General features: G+C 34.9%; 1 protein-coding gene across 1 annotated transcript in view; it reads left to right on the top strand.

Moving 5' to 3' along the window:
* The window catches only part of KNTC1 (kinetochore associated 1), a 40,888-nt gene that overhangs the window by 20,725 nt on the left and 2,141 nt on the right, over nucleotides 1–18,022 (top strand). The window contains 25 exon segments of the mRNA XM_072879948.1: nucleotides 684–825; nucleotides 1,758–1,814; nucleotides 2,323–2,486; nucleotides 3,036–3,140; nucleotides 3,843–3,971; nucleotides 4,683–4,799; nucleotides 5,194–5,303; nucleotides 5,537–5,747; nucleotides 6,437–6,526; nucleotides 6,860–7,031; nucleotides 7,461–7,519; nucleotides 7,662–7,878; nucleotides 8,414–8,487; nucleotides 9,431–9,641; nucleotides 9,749–9,858; nucleotides 10,507–10,556; nucleotides 10,936–11,014; nucleotides 11,695–11,813; nucleotides 12,688–12,823; nucleotides 13,787–13,882; nucleotides 14,759–14,815; nucleotides 15,285–15,339; nucleotides 15,419–15,482; nucleotides 16,524–16,653; nucleotides 17,653–17,742. Of these exon segments, the coding sequence (XP_072736049.1) occupies nucleotides 684–825; nucleotides 1,758–1,814; nucleotides 2,323–2,486; nucleotides 3,036–3,140; nucleotides 3,843–3,971; nucleotides 4,683–4,799; nucleotides 5,194–5,303; nucleotides 5,537–5,747; nucleotides 6,437–6,526; nucleotides 6,860–7,031; nucleotides 7,461–7,519; nucleotides 7,662–7,878; nucleotides 8,414–8,487; nucleotides 9,431–9,641; nucleotides 9,749–9,858; nucleotides 10,507–10,556; nucleotides 10,936–11,014; nucleotides 11,695–11,813; nucleotides 12,688–12,823; nucleotides 13,787–13,882; nucleotides 14,759–14,815; nucleotides 15,285–15,339; nucleotides 15,419–15,482; nucleotides 16,524–16,653; nucleotides 17,653–17,742 (2,844 nt within the window).

Below are 18,022 nucleotides of genomic sequence, written 5' to 3'. Positions count from 1 at the left end.
ATAAATCCTGATAATGTGACTGCAAATAGTAGTGATTTTATTGAATAGTTGCTGCCAGGACTGCTAGAGACTGTAGAGAGCTGACTTTAAAAAAGCTTTTTTTTTTTTTTTTTTTTTTTTAAATAGGTAAAATATGGCAGGGAGGGTTTGATTTTTTAAATGCATGTGTTATGTGAAGGCATTCCCAACAGTTTTGTAAGACTTTAAGATGGATCAAGTTCTTGAATAACATCCTTGTTTTTTGTTCAGGTCAAGCAATGCTTTAGGCTACTTGAAATGAATGGGCTTTTACAGTTTCAGTGGAATAGATCAAACTGGCTAGGCGAGCATATTTATGCACTAAATGTTACTTTTGTAAAAAGTGATCCATTTGAAACATGTTTGCTTATAATATTTGGCCAAGAATGTTTATGAAACATTTGTTATGATTACGTTAAATTAATTAAGAATGCATTTTGGCTGTACAGCTGCAACATTAAAGAGAAATGTGGCCACTCTAAGTAGGAAATGTGTTTAATGCTACTGGCCATTTAACAAAAAGTAGTATAGTAGAATCCATTTTCAAATAGAAGATCGTGTTCTATTCCTGTATTTGAAAACTGGAATCTCTTGCAATACTTAGTTTGTTAGTAGACTTATTAGCTGTTTTTATTGTGTGTACTTTTGACAATGTTCTTATTTAGACAACATCTTTTGGAGGAGATAAAGATCCTTATGAAGAGTGGACTTATGATGACTTCTTTAATGAAGATGGGATAGTTCTTGATCCACAGATAGCTCTTCCAGTTGCATATGAAACTATTTCTTCTCTTCTGCCTGTTTGTGGTAAATTTGCTTTCCTGGACATTGAGTCAATACACAATCTGTATTTCATATTGATTTTTATCTAGGAATATAAATAATTCAGCACGTGTGTGGAAATTGTCACCTCAAATCTCAATTAGACAAACTCATGGAAGAAATATTCATTGGGGGAGGGTATAGAATGTAAAGATGACTTTGGGTTTTGTTCTGGTTCAGGAAGAATCTGAATGATGAATACCTGAAGGCATGGAGAATGCTCTGGAGAAGTGTTACTATGAACTTACCCTGTTCTTATGATCTTCTCTAGACATCTTCTGGTAGCCACTAATAGAGACAGGACTTTATTGAGATTAATTTCAGCTTATTCTAAAATTATTGTCCTTGTATTGCATACCATTGTAGATACATTCCACTTTTTGAAAATTTCAAGTATTATAAACAGAACTCTACAATGTTGTAGGTGCTGAAAAAAAGACACTTTCAGCTCTCTGAAAGAAGCACTGAATATTTTAGATTTATTTTTAATACTTCTTGATATAAATGCTTTATTTCCTAATGTGTCATTGGTGTATTAAAAAGCATATAACTGCAAATACTGTTACACAGTGTTAAATCTACCCGTAAAGGATATGCTTATTTGATTGCTTTGAATAGATTTATTACCTTCACAGATGAAGTGTTTATGTTGACTGTCTTATCAAGACAAAGGGATTTGCACACAAAGTAGTTACTGCAAACTCTTGGTTTGTGTTCCTTTGTGCGTTTGAAGAGATATTCCCTCCTATAAAAGAACTTATTAAGCACAGTAGAAAATAGCAGTCCTGGCTCTTAGAGTTCATGTGTCTTTATTTTATATACTGTCCCTGAAGTATAGTATTTTTAAGGTACTTACAGGCTTCATTGTGTTGTTGAGATCTTGACACACTGCTGATGTCTATTTGTCTGTCTTTCAGAGAACAAGCTGTATCCTTTGGACTCTACAAGCCTGGCAAACTGCTCATTTATTAAAGGTATGATGGCAGATTCACCATGATGAAGTATAAACCAGACCACTAGAAAACGTGAGGTTTAAATTCATGCTACACAAGCATGACCAGCTCATAGTTTTTTTTAAATAGGTACCTAGATGTTCAACTTAAAACCATATTCTAGGGGGATAGCTTGGTTCAGCACAGAAGACACAAGTTTGGATCGTAGTTGCTACCATTCAGCCATGTGATTTTGGGCATGTTGTCAAAGCCTGTACTTCAGTACAGAAGTTCTACTACTATGAGCTAGGATCCATTAGAACCTTTCCAAGAAGATGACCAACTTCTGTTTTTTGAACTAAAATGCGAGTTTGTATTAAATTAAAATCCCTGAAAATTTAAAGTTTCAAAGGGCACTAAGGCTGATCTTGTGTCATAAATTTAATGAAGAAAAAGAGAAGCTGCTCTGATATTAATTCCAAGAACAATATGCTTGATATAAATATACAAATTATTTTCTGGGGTTGTTTGTTTTCAAAATATATCACAGGGCAGAACCTTCTACTGCCAGCTAGAACTCCCATCTGTGCAGTGCTACAGAACCTCATGGAATGCAGTCAGTGTGAGTTAGCTTTGCGGCTCATAGTTTGTTCATTTGGATCCTGTCTTCAGCATGGCATATCGAATAACATGGATTTGTCCCTGAGTGAAAAGGTATGGCAAGGACAATGCTGAATTTTGCTGAGAATAAATCTTAGAAGTATGCCAACTATTAACAAGTTCAGAGTAGTTATGTAAGAATTTCATAGGTATGGGAGAGGCTATCACCATGACCTTTTAAAAATTACTACCACTTGATCAGATGTTGAGTCATTTTGTGAAAGGAGCTGGCAGTTTCTTCCCTATTTTTCATGGTCCTGTGTTTCTGTTTGCAAAGTATGTTCAGAACTAAACTTCTGGTCTCTGCAGGGAGGCCAGGAATAAAATGAATGTTAATAATGATTTATTATGTTCTTTCACATTGTTTTATCATTGGTTAGTATGGGAAAAGTTGCATGTAGAATATTCTAGAAAGACTCCTCAGTTCAAAAGCACTGGGAAAGATAAATCTTTTTTCTATCTAGGAGACATCTTTATAAGACCTTAATTCCATCTGAAAATACAATTACTGTAGTACCTCCTATTATGCTATAAATGACAAGAGAAGTTGAAGGCTTAGAATTTATTTTTAACTGTGTGCTGACTGTCTTTTTTTTATAATAGCTACATGATGGCAATACGCTAGCTGAAACCAAAAGCTTTCTCATTGCTATGAAACAGAAATGTACTTCAGTAATTATGACCGCTATCCTGACCTTACTACACAAGGTAAGAATGCTCTGAAAAGGGTAAGAGTGAATCCCTTTCTTCTGCTCTATCAAGAAAGGGGCTACCTTTCCTATTGCAGAAGTCCATTCTGAAATTGTAATGTGGCCAAATGCCACAAAACCTACACATTCTGGAAAAATCAGACACCTTGGAGCATGTGTTTCTGAACAGCCTTTGAACAGACACCATCCTGCTGGCAGCCACATGTTGTAGCCTTGGAGCGTATTTGAGCCTCTTATGGACCATGGCTCTTTGACTGTACACTAGTTGCTCTGCCTGAAAGGTTATGTACAGTGGGAGCTTCATCTTTGTGGGATCCTTTAAGGACTCCTAAATTATAATAATGGCCTTTATGATCTGTAGGTATTCACTATCTCATTTTCAATCCTCGTTTCATTTTAGATTTGTAGATGACTTCTAGTTGAGGGGAGGGGTTTTTTTTCTAAAAAAAAAAGCTATCTGCAAAACCTGCAATATACCATCTTCTAAGGCAGTTTAGACCAAAGGAAGTTACTGTTAGACTGGCTTCAGTATATTTAGATTTTAAGTTCTAAAACCTGAAATGTGTTTTTATTCTTTTTTTTTCCCCTCTAATTTAAAGGCCCAATACACCTCTAAATTAGAGAGTACGTTTTATGTGTTATATGAAGAGACTTATTAAAATAAATTCCTAAAGTTTATAACTTTTTTTCTCCCCCCCAGGTGTTCAACTGTCGTCTCATAGACCAGAACCTGGCACTGGGTTATTGCACAATTTTGTCCAAGGAAGATATGTTCAATAAGCTGTGGGATGTCATAAACAACACATGGCAAAATTACAGAAAAGTTTTGGTAAATTCACAAGGCAATGTATTTCTTCAGCAAATAGAGAACGTTAAAGAGTTTCTTTTAAAAAGACATCAGCAATATCACATGGAAGTGCAATAGTTAGTCATTATTAAGAGTATAGCTGTTTGAACAAGTTCTTCATTTAGGGTACCACAGAGAGAAGCTGCCTCTCTTTAACACAGCATAAGACTGGGCACAGGCAGTTGCTGTGAATAGTTAGCGTGAAATGTCCTAATGTCCAAGCGTTAGGTTACGTCATCATGACTTATTCCAAAGCTTGAAGTTGTTCTTTCAGGTCCCATCATAATCTATACCTACATTATATTTTTGAGAAATTGTTCTCTGACAGCAGTTGTCAAGAATGGAATGAATAGATAAATACGTCTATTAAAATATAAAGGAAGATGGGAAGTAAAGCGTAACAAAGAAATGGGGAAGGAGAGTGACATTAATTTGGAGAAAAGATGTTGTCTAAAAAATATGTTTTGTATTAGTTTCACTTGTACAATACTAACAAAATATTTTTGAGAAAGAAACTCAATTTTAAAGTAGCTTTAAATCCTGATACTACCTTCTGTGAGGTTTGTTTTAATTTTACACAGTGTGTGGTCATCTATGAATTGTTTTAAGTTTCTCTACGGATTAGACTTTAGGATTCCAAATTTTCAGATTATTTATTATACTTGTATTCACTTCCCTTCTCACTCCTTTTAGGCAGTAGCTCTGGTTGGAGCACAGCTTGCCAACCAATGTGGTGAAGCAGAAGAAAAAAAAAAATTCCAAGAATTGGTTACTGATGCAGAATGGGGTATCCAACTTAGTAAATTTGGAGTAAGTTTTATTTATTTATTTATTTTAGAGTTTTATTAACTTATTAAATATCAGTGTATTCTGAGATATATTGTAAATTTTAGACATTTGTCCCATTCAAATGTAAGGAAAGTTGGGGTTTTGTTTTGTTTTTAATTTTTCATTCTGCTTGTCTGCTTAAATAAACCTCAGAAACTGAGAAATGCAATAATTGAGGGTGCTATAAAAGAACTCCGAAGTGCTTAAGTATTATTTGGCACAGGGCATGGTAAGCAAATGCACTGCTTTTTCCTGCTCTGAAAATCTCTGGACTGAAACTAAAGAAAACGTAAAAGGTTAACTATATAATGAATTAGTCTTGATATTGTCTAAAAGACTTCTTTGGGAAGAAGATAAAATGTTTATTTTTCTGTAGATTTCTTTCGAGACTGTATTTAGACAACCACCAATAAGGAAGAAGGAACTCATAAGAACGCTGGTACAAAATCCAAAAGTAGACACAGATCTCATATTGAATTACTGCAGGTAATAATTGAAGCAAACCAATTGTGTTTAACTGTTACTGTAATAACCATGCCTACTGAGATCTATTTTAGTTTAAATAGATTTACTTAATGTAATATGCAAATTGTTGGGCTTTTTTTTTTTTAAGTATTAATCACAATACATACTGGTGTCTGGTGAATTTATTCATAAGGAAATAAGCACCTGGATGACACCAAAGGTCACAGACAAAATGATATTCTGTCCTCTTCTAGTACTTTCATGCTGGACAGTGATGCCGCACTGCAGCTTTGCATTGAAACACTTCTTCTCCAGAACGCTAATACAAATCATGTTGAAGATGACTCTGCAGAACACAGTGAGAAGCAACCTCATTCCACATTACTAGCTAAAGCACTAGAAATAATTCCTCTACTGAAAAGCACGAAAGACCTGGTTTCTAGCCTCAGTGGAATATTGTACAAGGTAAAAGACAAAAAACCAACACACCAAAACAAGCAAAAAGAATCTCCAAAGTATGCATCTAGTCTCAAACGCTGCACGTGACTTGAATGGCAGATTAATAATCCCACAGGAATTTGAAAAGGGTTGTTTGTTTTTTTTTCAATTTTGCTAAAAAATGTAAACATTAAGTTTCAGTCTTCTACTTCTCTAGAAAAAAACAACACATCTAGTTATCTTTAAAGACAGGTAGAGTATTTCTTCCCAACTTCCCTTAAAAAACAACCAGAAAATAATAAAACAAAAAAGTCACTTCTAAAAATCATAGCACACTGGAAATATTTTGAAGTAGTACATTAAAAATAGATAGGGGCAAAAAAATTTGTGTCTGTGGGATTTTTGTTTGTTTGGGTTTGGGTTTTGGTTTTTAGGGTTTTTTGGGGGGTTTTGGTTTTGTTGGGATTTTTTTTTTGTTTTATCTTTTCATCACTTCGTGTTTGGTCTTTCTGCAATATCCTGACCATTTTTTTAGGATTTCGGACTATGAAGTGGAAGTCTTCTGTTTTAGAGAAGTATGTCATGATGCTTATACTGTTTCTTCAGTGTTATGTCGATATAGTTGGTATTAAAATTGGAAAAAGTTAACTCAGTTGTATGTGTTTTATAGGACAAATTATATAAGATCTTATAAAATAGATTGTTATTTTGAACAGCTTGATCCTTATGACTATGAAACTATTGAAATTGTCCTGAAAGTGATACAAAATGCTGATGAAAAGAACACCAGTATCCAGCTGAATCAGGTATGTCCAAATATGTTGCTGTTACCTTGCTAATGGCATCTGTATTGTTTTGTCCATTTATTAGTGTAGTTATTCAAGAGTCTGTTGAAATTAATTGAATTATTCTATCTACCCAGCTCTCATTCAGAAAATAGCATTCAAGAATAGTGATCTCTAGCTGTTTCTCAGCAATGGCTCAGAGCAGGGATAAAAACTCTACAGATATGTACTTACTCTGCCAAAAAAACCATATGTCTCCAGGACTTAGGCATGTTTACTGGGGGGGCAGGGGGAAATATAGTAGTCTTGTGGCTTTTTTGCTTTTTCCTTACCTTTTTTTTTCCCCCCCCCTAGGCTTTGAGCCTCCTCAAACATCTGGAATCTTATAAAAGAATTTCTCCACCTGTAGACCTAGAACACCAATATGTTTTAGAACATGTGATTCCTTTATCTCCAGCTGCTCAAACCAGACTGCCCTTTCATCTGATATTCTTTAGAACTGCACAATGTTTCTGGAACATTATATGTACGTTCAGTGTTTTTTATGGCTAGATATATGTATGATTCCTTTTCTCTGCTATCTGTATATATTTTATACTATAGTATTACAGTATCTATTTTATATTGTATTTCTCTATTAATGCAGTTTTCATCCCAAGTACTTCTGAAAGCACTTGTGCTCCCAAATTGCTACTAGTGAGGTAATTGGCTTTCAGTGGAGCTAAGATGCTATATATACAATGCAGAATTCTGTCCTCAAATTCTTTTCTTGGGACCTCTCAAAGACCAAAGTAATCCACATATCCCACTTCCCAGGCCAGTGTGGATAATTAAGATTATATTCTTTCTCTCCCAATGGAGGTCTGCATCTAACAAACTCAAAGTATGTCATTTCATGGCGAAAGCTGCAAGTGGACTGTGATACTATCATAGACAGCTCTCTTTTTCCTTTCAGCTGCAGAGCTCAGTGAGGAATCCTTCCCAACACTTCTGTTGATTTCCAAACTAATGAAGGTAAAGTAGCATCTTGAAAGGATTTATTTCAAAATTATTCTTTTTCCCACACACAAAAAAGAGCTTTTGTCTTTCTTTTGCATGATTTTGGCCTCACTATAGAACTTCTGACAGCTTTTAATCTACTTTAATGTTTTTCTAGGTTTCACTGGATACCTTACACATGTCTGCAGCTCGACATGTCTTTGAAAAAAAATTGAAACCAAAAATATTTGAAATGAGAAACACTGGATATACATCAGTTGTTAACAAGGAAACAACTAAAACTGTGCAGACGATTCAGTCATATCTGCTGTCTATAATTAATCCAGAGTGGGCTGTAGCTATTGCTCACAAGATTGCACAAGAATTTCCAACAGGTAAGGTGCATATGTGATGACTTGAGGGGTGAAGTAATGGGAGGAGGAGAATAGGTTTGAGAAAAGAAAAGCTAGCCTGTAACCAAACATTTTTTTCAGTATTCTTGGATAAAACCCAGGAAAGTTTGAGAATAAAAATGCATTTGTCTCCTACATCCAATTTTTAACAGTAGACTAGAACAACAGCCATTTTATAACACAACATCACTATTAAATCCTTTTTCCTCCCTTTTTAAGCCATGTTGTCTTGCTTAAAGTTTCTGCATGTTCATACCGTCTTCAGACAAGTTTTCCAGCAAAAGCAAATATGTCAGCCAAATTTAAGCTAGCTCCTCTATTATCTGAATCCAAATAGATAATATTATTTTGCTCTTTAGGTACAAGAGCTTTCCTAATATTTTAAATAGCTTCTAAATTTAAAAAAAAATTCTTTGAAATAAAATTGATTTTCTATATACTGCAGAAAGGATTCATGCAAACTTACTTTATTTACTTCCTCTCTCCCCCCCGCCCCAATTTTTTTCTTTAAAAAAAGGTCCTGACCAGATTCAGGCATTGAAATTCTGTCTCTATCTAGCTGAGAAATGGCTAAAGAATACTACAGCTAAGGTAATGGTAAACTGCTTGCAAAACTGTTGTTGTATAGTCAGGTACTTACATTAGTGTTTTGTCTTTCTTGGGGTTTTGCATAGTGGTGTGTAAATTGTACCTTAATCAACCCTGATATGGGACGTACTTTCTTTTAGGGAGGTGACTGTGTAAGTGACCCCTCAGAAGAACCCTCTCTGTCCAGTAACGTTCTCCTGTTCACAGTCTAGCAAAAATTAGGCTTACAATTCTTGGAGGTTGGAGAAAAAAACCCACAATTTTAAGGAAGAATAATTTGTTCTTTCTCCTGTTGTGTGCATTTTTCTTGCTGCAGGAGAATGAGTTGGAATCTGTTCCAGCTGTTAGATCAATAGCATTACTAACTTTTGCTTTGAGTTCCAAGACTCTTTAGCTATTTGTAGTAGTATATATAAAGAAAGTCTGCTTTGACTTGATTCTCAGGCTCATTTTTACATGGTTGGTAGGGAAAGGTGAATAAGAACGTCACCCTTGCTTATAAATATCAAACTTGCTATGGAGTTGATGAGACACAATGAACACTAAATAGTTCTCTGATACTTAGTCACATCTTTGAATAGAATTGTGCCAAAATTAAACTGTAATTCTAGCAGCCAAGGTTTAATATTAAATCTTTTTTCTTCTCCATCTTACCTCAAAATGTCTTAATTTTACATACTGGTGTATGTGGTACATATTTTATTTGGCTTTTTCACAACATACCTTTGTTTACTTTTTTTTCAAAATATGTTTTCTTGCTAGAGCAGCATGGTTATTACTGTCTGTTTACAGAAAAAATACCTGTAGATACAGGTATGGTGACACATCTGAAGAACAGATCTTGCTACCCAGTTCACTGTTTTAGACTATAAAAAGTTAAGATTATTTTTCTAGTGCTTTTGAGTAAAAGGAGGTTGTTTTATATAAAACTGGTGTTTTACTAAAGGATGATTCACATGAAAAAGCGGAAGTCCTACAGAAGAAATTATATATGCAGTATAAGCGATCAGCAACAGAAAATGTTCTAATAACACATAACTTGAACACTGGAGAACATTTAAAGTCTATTGGGAAACCAGCAAATCTTATCATTTTACTATACGAACACCACAGTATAGACCAAAGAATCCAAAATCCAACTGGCAGAGATTATCCAGGTGAGTATCCATAATCTATTTTCAAAGGAGCAAAAATAAGTTCTTTAAAAAATGCTAAGCAAAATAATACTAGTTTGTAAACATATTGTCTCTACCTATTTATGTAGATATCCATATGGCAGCTAAGGAGATAGCTGAAATTAACAATTTGGATATGAACAAAATTTGGGATAAACTGCTGGATAAATGGTTGTGTCGAAGTATACTGCCCTCAGAAGTAAGTCATCACTGAAGACTGGGTTTTGGAGAAAAATGGCCAATTACATAAAATACATATATTTTTATCACTTGTTCAAAAGACTAAGGTTATTTTGCACAATTTGCCTTTAGAATCTATTTAAGATGCATCTGAATTCAGACTACTAACAATTTCAATACTTTTCTAATATTGTTGCACACCACTGTCTCTAGCGAGAATGATTTGAAATGTTTTCCCTTCTCTCTGTATAGAGATTAAAATATTATCTTTGGTACTACAGTAAGGTTGTGTAGCCAGCCTAAAGGAATAAAGGAGTTGTAAATTGATTAGCCTCATCAAACACTGATTCTAGAATCAGAAAGAGAATGAATTCTCTCCTGTTGCAACTTAGCTAACAGAGTTAATTGCTGTCTGTGCAGCATACAGCTGGGTGAGAAAGGGCAGAGAGCAGGCATTGCCTCTGCTTCAAAATACCAGTTAGCAGGCTGAGGAATGGAGCTGACTGCCAAGCATACCGTTAAATAAAGAAAGGACTGATGAAACCAGAATTCCTTTCCTTGGCTGCATTAGCAGGGGTGCCCAGCTTTTAAGACAAGGATATGACCTAGCTATTTATCCAAACAATTTAGAAAACTCTCACAACTAGATTTTCACATCTTTTTAAAGAAAACTCAAGAAATCTTTGGAGATGTACAGGAAGATGAAGAACTCCGAAGGTATGTGTGTTGTCTTACATATAATATGGTAAATTATTAACTTGCAAGTTTAACTACATCTGGCTTTTTCAAGAAGCCTAGTAATGTGTGTGATTCAGAACTCACTGCTGTGTTCGTATTTTTGCTTTCTGGTGACATCAGTTTTGACTCATCAAATACTTATTTATGCAATGAAACGCTATTTGCAGTAACTTAGAGATGTAAGTAAAGTGCTTAAGAGTAGTTATTTGGAGGTTTTCTCCTCACTTTCTATATCCTTGGAATACCTTATCCTTAATCTCTTTTTGACAGTGAATATATTTACATTTGAATGAATATTGATACATTGTATTTCAGTAGCTATGCTGTACTTGCATTAAAAACAAATGCATTTTTGCAGAGTTATATATCTACTTCAGTCACGCCCAATGGATTATAGTTCAAGAATGCTTTTTGCAATTACAACATCTGCCACATCTGTAAGTTTCTAAATTCTTGTTTTAGCTTGCTACTTATGAAATTTTTACCTCTTATTGAAATCAAGTGTTGTCTGCTTAACTGTATGGGATTCAACCTAAGGCCTTTGTATCTGTGTTTTGGATAGTTTATATATCTGTATGAGCTCTATGTTTCCCACACACACACCTTTGGAGTAAAACTGTGGTGTTCATTGAATTTTGCTATTGACTGTCAAGAGCAGCCCTTGAACTCTGGATTTTCTAAATTTATTGTTGATATTATCTGAAAATAACTTCATTAAATGTTTTCTAGAAAGTGCTTTAAGCTGGCGTAATACATTGGCTCACTTTGGGTGGAATTAAACCGGAGTGGTAAAATTATTTTAGCAGAACCTTAACCTTCAGTCTTTCACATTTACTAAATGTATTTGTGATTCTATATATCACTAATATTTTTCCTGCCTGCATTAATAGTCTTAAATCTAGAAAACCACCTGGTTTAGCAGTGTTCTTCGAAGTTGACAAATATTTCAACTGGTTAGTATAAAAGTTGAACGTGAACCTGTCTGTTACTTAGCATATATTACCACTAAATTAATCAAAAAATCTTAGAAAGGATCATACTAGACATATATAACCCTCTTTCTACTTATTGTGCCAATTGTTGTGACTTTTCACTGTGTTTTTCCCCCCCCCCTCAGCCAATTGGTGTTACTCAGTTGACATTTGCTCACAGGAGCAGAGCACTTAAGTGTCTGCTCTACTTGGCAGATACCAACACTGTGGAATCACTCTTCAAGAAACCCATTGAGAAAGTAAAGTAAGATTAATTTTCCTTAAGGTGTTCCTTAATAATGATGTTTTGTTGGTCTTTAACAGCCATTGGAAAGAAATGTACAATATTTGGATAATTATTTTTTGCTAATCTGCTTTTTGAGCTTTTAAAATCTATTTCTGAAGAGCATAATTCAATCTCTTAACTTCACTGTAATGCAGTCCAGTACATCACAGTCCTAATTTGTAAACCTGAAAGTAGTATGACATTATGTGGAACATACTTGGTTCAATTTTGCATAGATTGTAGTTACTTCGCTAGTAACTGAAGCATTTTCTCCTACCCAGATTATATATAGTATTCTGTTCATCAGAGTTCAGAACTGGTCATCTTGCAAAGACATAGTCCTCTGCAAAAATAAGGAACCAAAATCCGAGCAGAATACTGTTTTGCTGAAAATATCTGTAGAACTAACTTTCTTAGAAAATATCTAGAATAGAATTTCTATGCTGGTAATCTGGAATTAGGGCCTTTTTAATGGAAAGTGATGTTTTCAGAGTACATCATGCCAAATAGCTACATGTGGGTTTCTGTAAATATGCAGTCTCTGTGCATTAATGAAATTTTAGTTGTAAGAGTTATAATAACTGGTTTATCTTTAGAGATGATCCAAGCCATCCATCGTTCAGGTGAAGGAGGTTTCCCTAAGCAATAACCAGAAAGTTTTTTACTTCATTAAGATCTCCTTCATAAGTACAAATACAGTCTACGTTATTTTTTCCTTTTTTTTTTTTAAGCAACAGAAGAACACTTTTCCAAGTGTTTCCAAGCTCTTTCCAAGAGCTTGATTATGTGAGTTATAATATAATAATTACTGTAAATATCATTAACTCCTGGTTTTGGGGGGACTTTTTTACAGGTATTTTCTAAAATGCTGCATTTATCTGGCAGAGTTTGAAATCTTGAATATTCCATATACTTATGAATCATTTCATAAGAGTCCTAAGGAAGGAATGATTAAGGGGCTATGGAAGAATCACAGCCATGAACCCACGGTATGATTTCAAAATCCTTTGTAATTTTTTGTTTACACATTGTGTGAAATGTACACGTTTCTACATAGCACACGCATTTCTAAACAGATGTTGCTCCAATGTACTCTGGTCCTATTCATACACTACTCAAGATATGCTACTCATATTTAAAAATACCAGTGAATGTGCAGTTACCCCAAAGATACTCCTCTTTCAGAGTGACCAAAAAAAAAAAACCAAACCCAAACCTGTTGATGTACTGACTATTGCCCATCACATAATTATTCTGTAGTACTTGCCCACCTTTGTGTACCCATACCTTGTCTCCTGTCTGGGAAGTAAGATCTTTGGTGCAGAAACCCTTTTTTTGTTGTTGTTTTTTTGAAGTCACTTGGACTCATACCTCATACTTTAATATGAATTAAATAAATATTAACAGGTATACACCTTTAGAATAGCCGATAGTTACTAATCTAATATGCCAGAGGGAGCTTTTAAGTTATGCTCTGCTTAGGAATTTGACTTTGACAATTAGTCTGTATTGGCAAGTGTGTTTTGTAAACGGCTAACAACACTGAAGACAATGAGATTTCCAGGTAGACAACAGTATATGACAAAAAAAGTATATTGGTCTATTAAGGCTTCAACAGTAATACTTCTGATTTATAGCCATAAAATGGAAGGGATCTCTTCTTTAGTTGAAATATATACATGCTAGTCTAAAATTTGAAAATGATGGATAAAAAAAGCTTTAGCCTTCCTACAATTAGAAAATAAAGTGGTATCATGTATAGGTGGGGTTTTTTGTTTTCTTTTAATTCTCCTCACATGTGTAAAATAATTTTGAAAGTGACTTGGTTGTGGCCTTTCAGGAGTTAAAGGTCCCGGTAATGCTGTAAAAATCTAAAATGACGCTGGCAAGCAGTAAAGGTTTGAAGATCATGAATGTATATTAACATACAGCATGTCCTTGCTCTCCTTTAGGCTGTTAGACTGGTGACAGAGCTTAGTCTAGAGTACAAAGTATATGATTCCCAACTGTGGAACGGCCTACTACAGAAACTCCTTGGTTTCAATATGGTAAGGAATTTTTAAGCATGAAGTTCTGTAGCAAGGTGAGAAAAAGGCTTTTTTATCCACTGATTTCTAAACAATTGATAGATACATAAACTTACTGTCAACAATTATTGATAATCTACATGGTTACTTTGGGCTCCTAGATATTGAACTGATGAATATTTGAGGAATTTGTGTTTTATCAGTACTGCTTGAGAATTTTGATCTTAAATTGTTCTAGTTCTATTTTTTAAAGGCACAAAGCCTTTCAGATGGCAAGAGTAAATCCTATGATAATAAATTGAAAAATTTCTTCATATTGTTATAATTTTACAACATAATATGCATATTTTTGTGTGCAAATATATACACACATATGCATAAACTGTGCATATATGTATATACATGTGTGTATACACACACAAAAATATTACCCCTAAAATGTATTTATTATGATAGTAATCCTGATTTTTGTCATTCAGAATCTTAATTACCTCTGATTGTCAAACTTTATGAAAAGTTGCTACAGTTTAAGGAGATGTACCTGGCAATGTGGTTGTATCAGGAGCAGGTATTGAAGCTAGTTTTAATCTGAGATTTAGGTACTAATAGCAAAGAAGGTGGATCATAAACTCTTCAACACCAGTTGTTTATAGACTACCGGAAATCTTGGGTATTTATTGAGACAACATATACCGCTACTGCTTGTGGTAATTTAATTTACTAAACTATAAATGATATTTCCATATGCATTAGTTACTCCTCCCAAAGGAACAGAGGTACCTTGAGGAGCTGTAAGTTTGCATCCTGCAGACAAGGCAAGCGTAATGCAGTTCTATAGATTATCGCTAAGTCTTCAAAAACACAGTAGCATTTTATAATGAAATATTTTTTTTTCAGATTCAATATCTAAGAAGAGTTTTGATAGCAATTACTGGGATTCATTCATTATGGGAGGTAAGCAAATATTCTGTGACTCCTAATATTTTTCTTCACTTAACAGGAGTTTAGCATCCTATTTGTATGTGTGTGTGAATGGCAGCCATTCATGGCCTCTATGCCATGTTATGCATGAAAAGATTATTTTTGAGTTATTATTTTTATGACAATGCAATATGCAGATGAGTATCATTATTAATCACTGAAATAGCATATTTTGCACTTGTGGTTCCTTCAGTAAACACTTACTTGGACGGTTTTGTAAAGTTGGACAGAATAATTTTACCATCAGTCAAAATATGACTAAATCTTAGACTATGAGATGAGGAAAGCAACGTTAGGGAATAATTCATCCACGATAAAAAGAAAATAAAATTGACAGGCTTCTTCCACCTACAGTGGGTCAGGATGTCTGTGTGTCTGTGTTTACAAGCACACTTAGTTACAACTGTGTTTGGCTATTACTTTAAAACTTTGTTGTCAACAGATTCCCAACTTCAGTCGAGCTTGGCGAAGTGTAGTTCTGTCACCATTTCTCACAGGTAGGGTTGTTATTAGCTATCATGCTTGTATAGTAACTTGGTTATATATTTACGTTATCATGTTTTCTTTATTTCTTAGCTTCATGTCCACCAAGTCCTAAACAGTTAGAGGAATGTTGCGAGTGTTTTGTGATTCTGCTCAAGTAAGTAGATAGACATCCCACATTTGTATTAGTTTGAGTGGGAATGCCTGTTTGTAATTTCTCATCCAACAACCTGCCCTGGAACATGCATAAGAGTTCTGAAAACTGGGGAACCTGAGGCATGAGGAAGAACCTTTTGCCTCTTGTAGGAAGGACAGGATCAGGGCACATACCCAAACAGAAATTCTGTGCTTGCCCACAGGCTGTTGGCAACACATGCTGTAACTCGGTACCTTGGCTGTTTAAACTGTATGGGGAACTGCTCTCTGAATTGGGACTCAGAATCAGCAGCACAGTCTGCTGAAAACTAATTTATCTGCCCAGTCGCTGCCCCCATGAGGGATATCTGTTCCTGTCCTGACATTTTTAAAGGACTCATGGTAACCTAAAAGTCCAGTTAATATTTTTCTTAGCCCAAAATATAGCACATTTCCTGAAACATTAACACAGATTATAAGAGAAAGAATTCATTTTCCTACAAAGAATAAATCTGACATGACAAAAATCTAATAGCTGCACATCTATAAAGGTGGTTAACCTATGGTATTAATGTTCCAAAACATTCTATACATAAATGAGTTTTGCATCGCCTTTACAATGTAAAAAAGCACAATAAATCATTCTTATTCACCACAATGCTCTGACTTGCTCAAGAGAAGAACCAGAGCTCAGAGAGCCTGACTTGAGCCAAAAGTGAGTTAGGAAATACTGGAAAGGGATCCAGCTGAAGAACATGCCTACACTACTGTGCATATACATATGTACCAAAGCATCACTCTGGGCAGTTGGCCAACACTTCCCCTCAAAATAGGGCCTTGGGTGTTCAGAAAGAGAAACTGGAGTTGGGTGGGGGTTTTTTCAAGCTAGAAAATAGTCATGCATTTGTATTCTGTGAAACTTCAACTCATGTAGCTTGGCCATTTCTGAAAATAAGATGAGGTAAAAATGTATTGTTCTATCTGGCTTAAAAATCTCAGTGCAGTTTTGTTGACAGTACTAAGCCATCATAGTTGAGAACTTCACTCCTAACCTTTTCTGAAGGTGTCCTGTTCTGTCTGACTTGGATGTCATCGGAATAGCTAAACAATATGCACAGTTGGACCTTCCAGCTTTTGCTTTGGGGTGCCTGTTGCTGATTCCTCAGTCTGAGAAGCGAGAGCAGCAAATCCAGGTAAATAAGTTTTGTGTTCCATCTGTGCAAGGGAAATGCCTTTAAGCATGTTATGTTCAACAGAGACTGGGCAAGACTGTAACTTATAATCCCATTTTATTTAAACATGTCATTGCTGACAGCTGCTCAGCATTTCCCACCCACAAAGGCTATTGCCCTGAATTTGTCCTTCTAAAAGGGATCATGTAAACACTTCCTCTTTTAAAAAAAAAAAAAAAAAAAAAAAAGGCAAAACCAGCTAGCTTCAAGTCATCCTCAGCAGCTTTGTCATATGACTTTGCCTTTTGAGGATATTTTATGGATCCCACCCACAAAAAAACCCAAGCCATAGCCATATACCTGCTAGAGCAGTGTGAAGTTGACGATAATATATATAATTGCGAAGGACTACCAGTGGGCTAGTTTCACAGCAGATTGTAAGAAAAGTACAGAATCCTACTTCAGAAAAGTGTTGAGTTGAAAGCTCCTGACTTCTTAGAAAGATGCTTGATATGCGTTACAAGTTCTGATGTAAACCTTTTGCCTAAAAGCCATATCCTCACTATTCATGTATCTTGACAGTTTCCTTTCTCTTCTCATTTATTCCCATTAATTTATGCTCTGCATTGTCTTCCCAGATGAAGCATTATAGGCTGTTCCCATATTTGTCATGAGCAAACTGGCACTAGTAAAGACATCTTAAATTCTTAGACTTCCAGTCATTAAAGTTAAGCTCAGAAAGATTTTCCCAAATTACAGCATTAGTGCAAGACATTTAGTCTGCTGGCAATGAATCAAAAAAAATCTGTAACAGCTACAGCAAAATACCCTTTGAGAGTTAAAAGTAATGAGTACTACTCTCAGTCAAACTGCACAGATCCTTGTTTGATCATTTCATGTTTGTACCTAGAATTTCAAAATATGAATTGTTCCTGAATAAATCAAATACTTGCTCTGAAGGGAAAGTTTCTACTTTAATCGTTCACAGAATGCTAATGTTTTGTAACTTATTTTTGCAAGGGTTTCTTATCAACATGTAACACAGAAACTGTGCTGCAACAAATAGATGAACACATGAACACTGGGGAAGTAGTGGCATTTGCTTCTCAGGTAAATAAATAAAATTTACTTCACTTGCCTTTAACTTAGAGGCTTTTTTGATAGATAAGTGTACACAGAACCTTTTTTTTTCTTCAGCATTAATTGACATAATGCACACTTCTAAAATATAGCAACATTTGCAAGGATTTTTGCATTTTTATTAATGTTGTGTAACTGAAAAACTTCTTGTATATATACACAGTGCTGTGTTGCAGGCTGCCTCTATTTGTAGGACGGCATTGCTTGCAGCAGTACTACTTTATTTTTCTAAATAAATGTTTTAAGCAAA

This window comes from Ciconia boyciana, chromosome 15, assembly GCF_034638445.1.
Source record: "Ciconia boyciana chromosome 15, ASM3463844v1, whole genome shotgun sequence".
Lineage (NCBI taxonomy): Eukaryota > Metazoa > Chordata > Aves > Ciconiiformes > Ciconiidae > Ciconia > Ciconia boyciana.
This window is presented reverse-complemented; position numbering and strand designations above follow the sequence as displayed.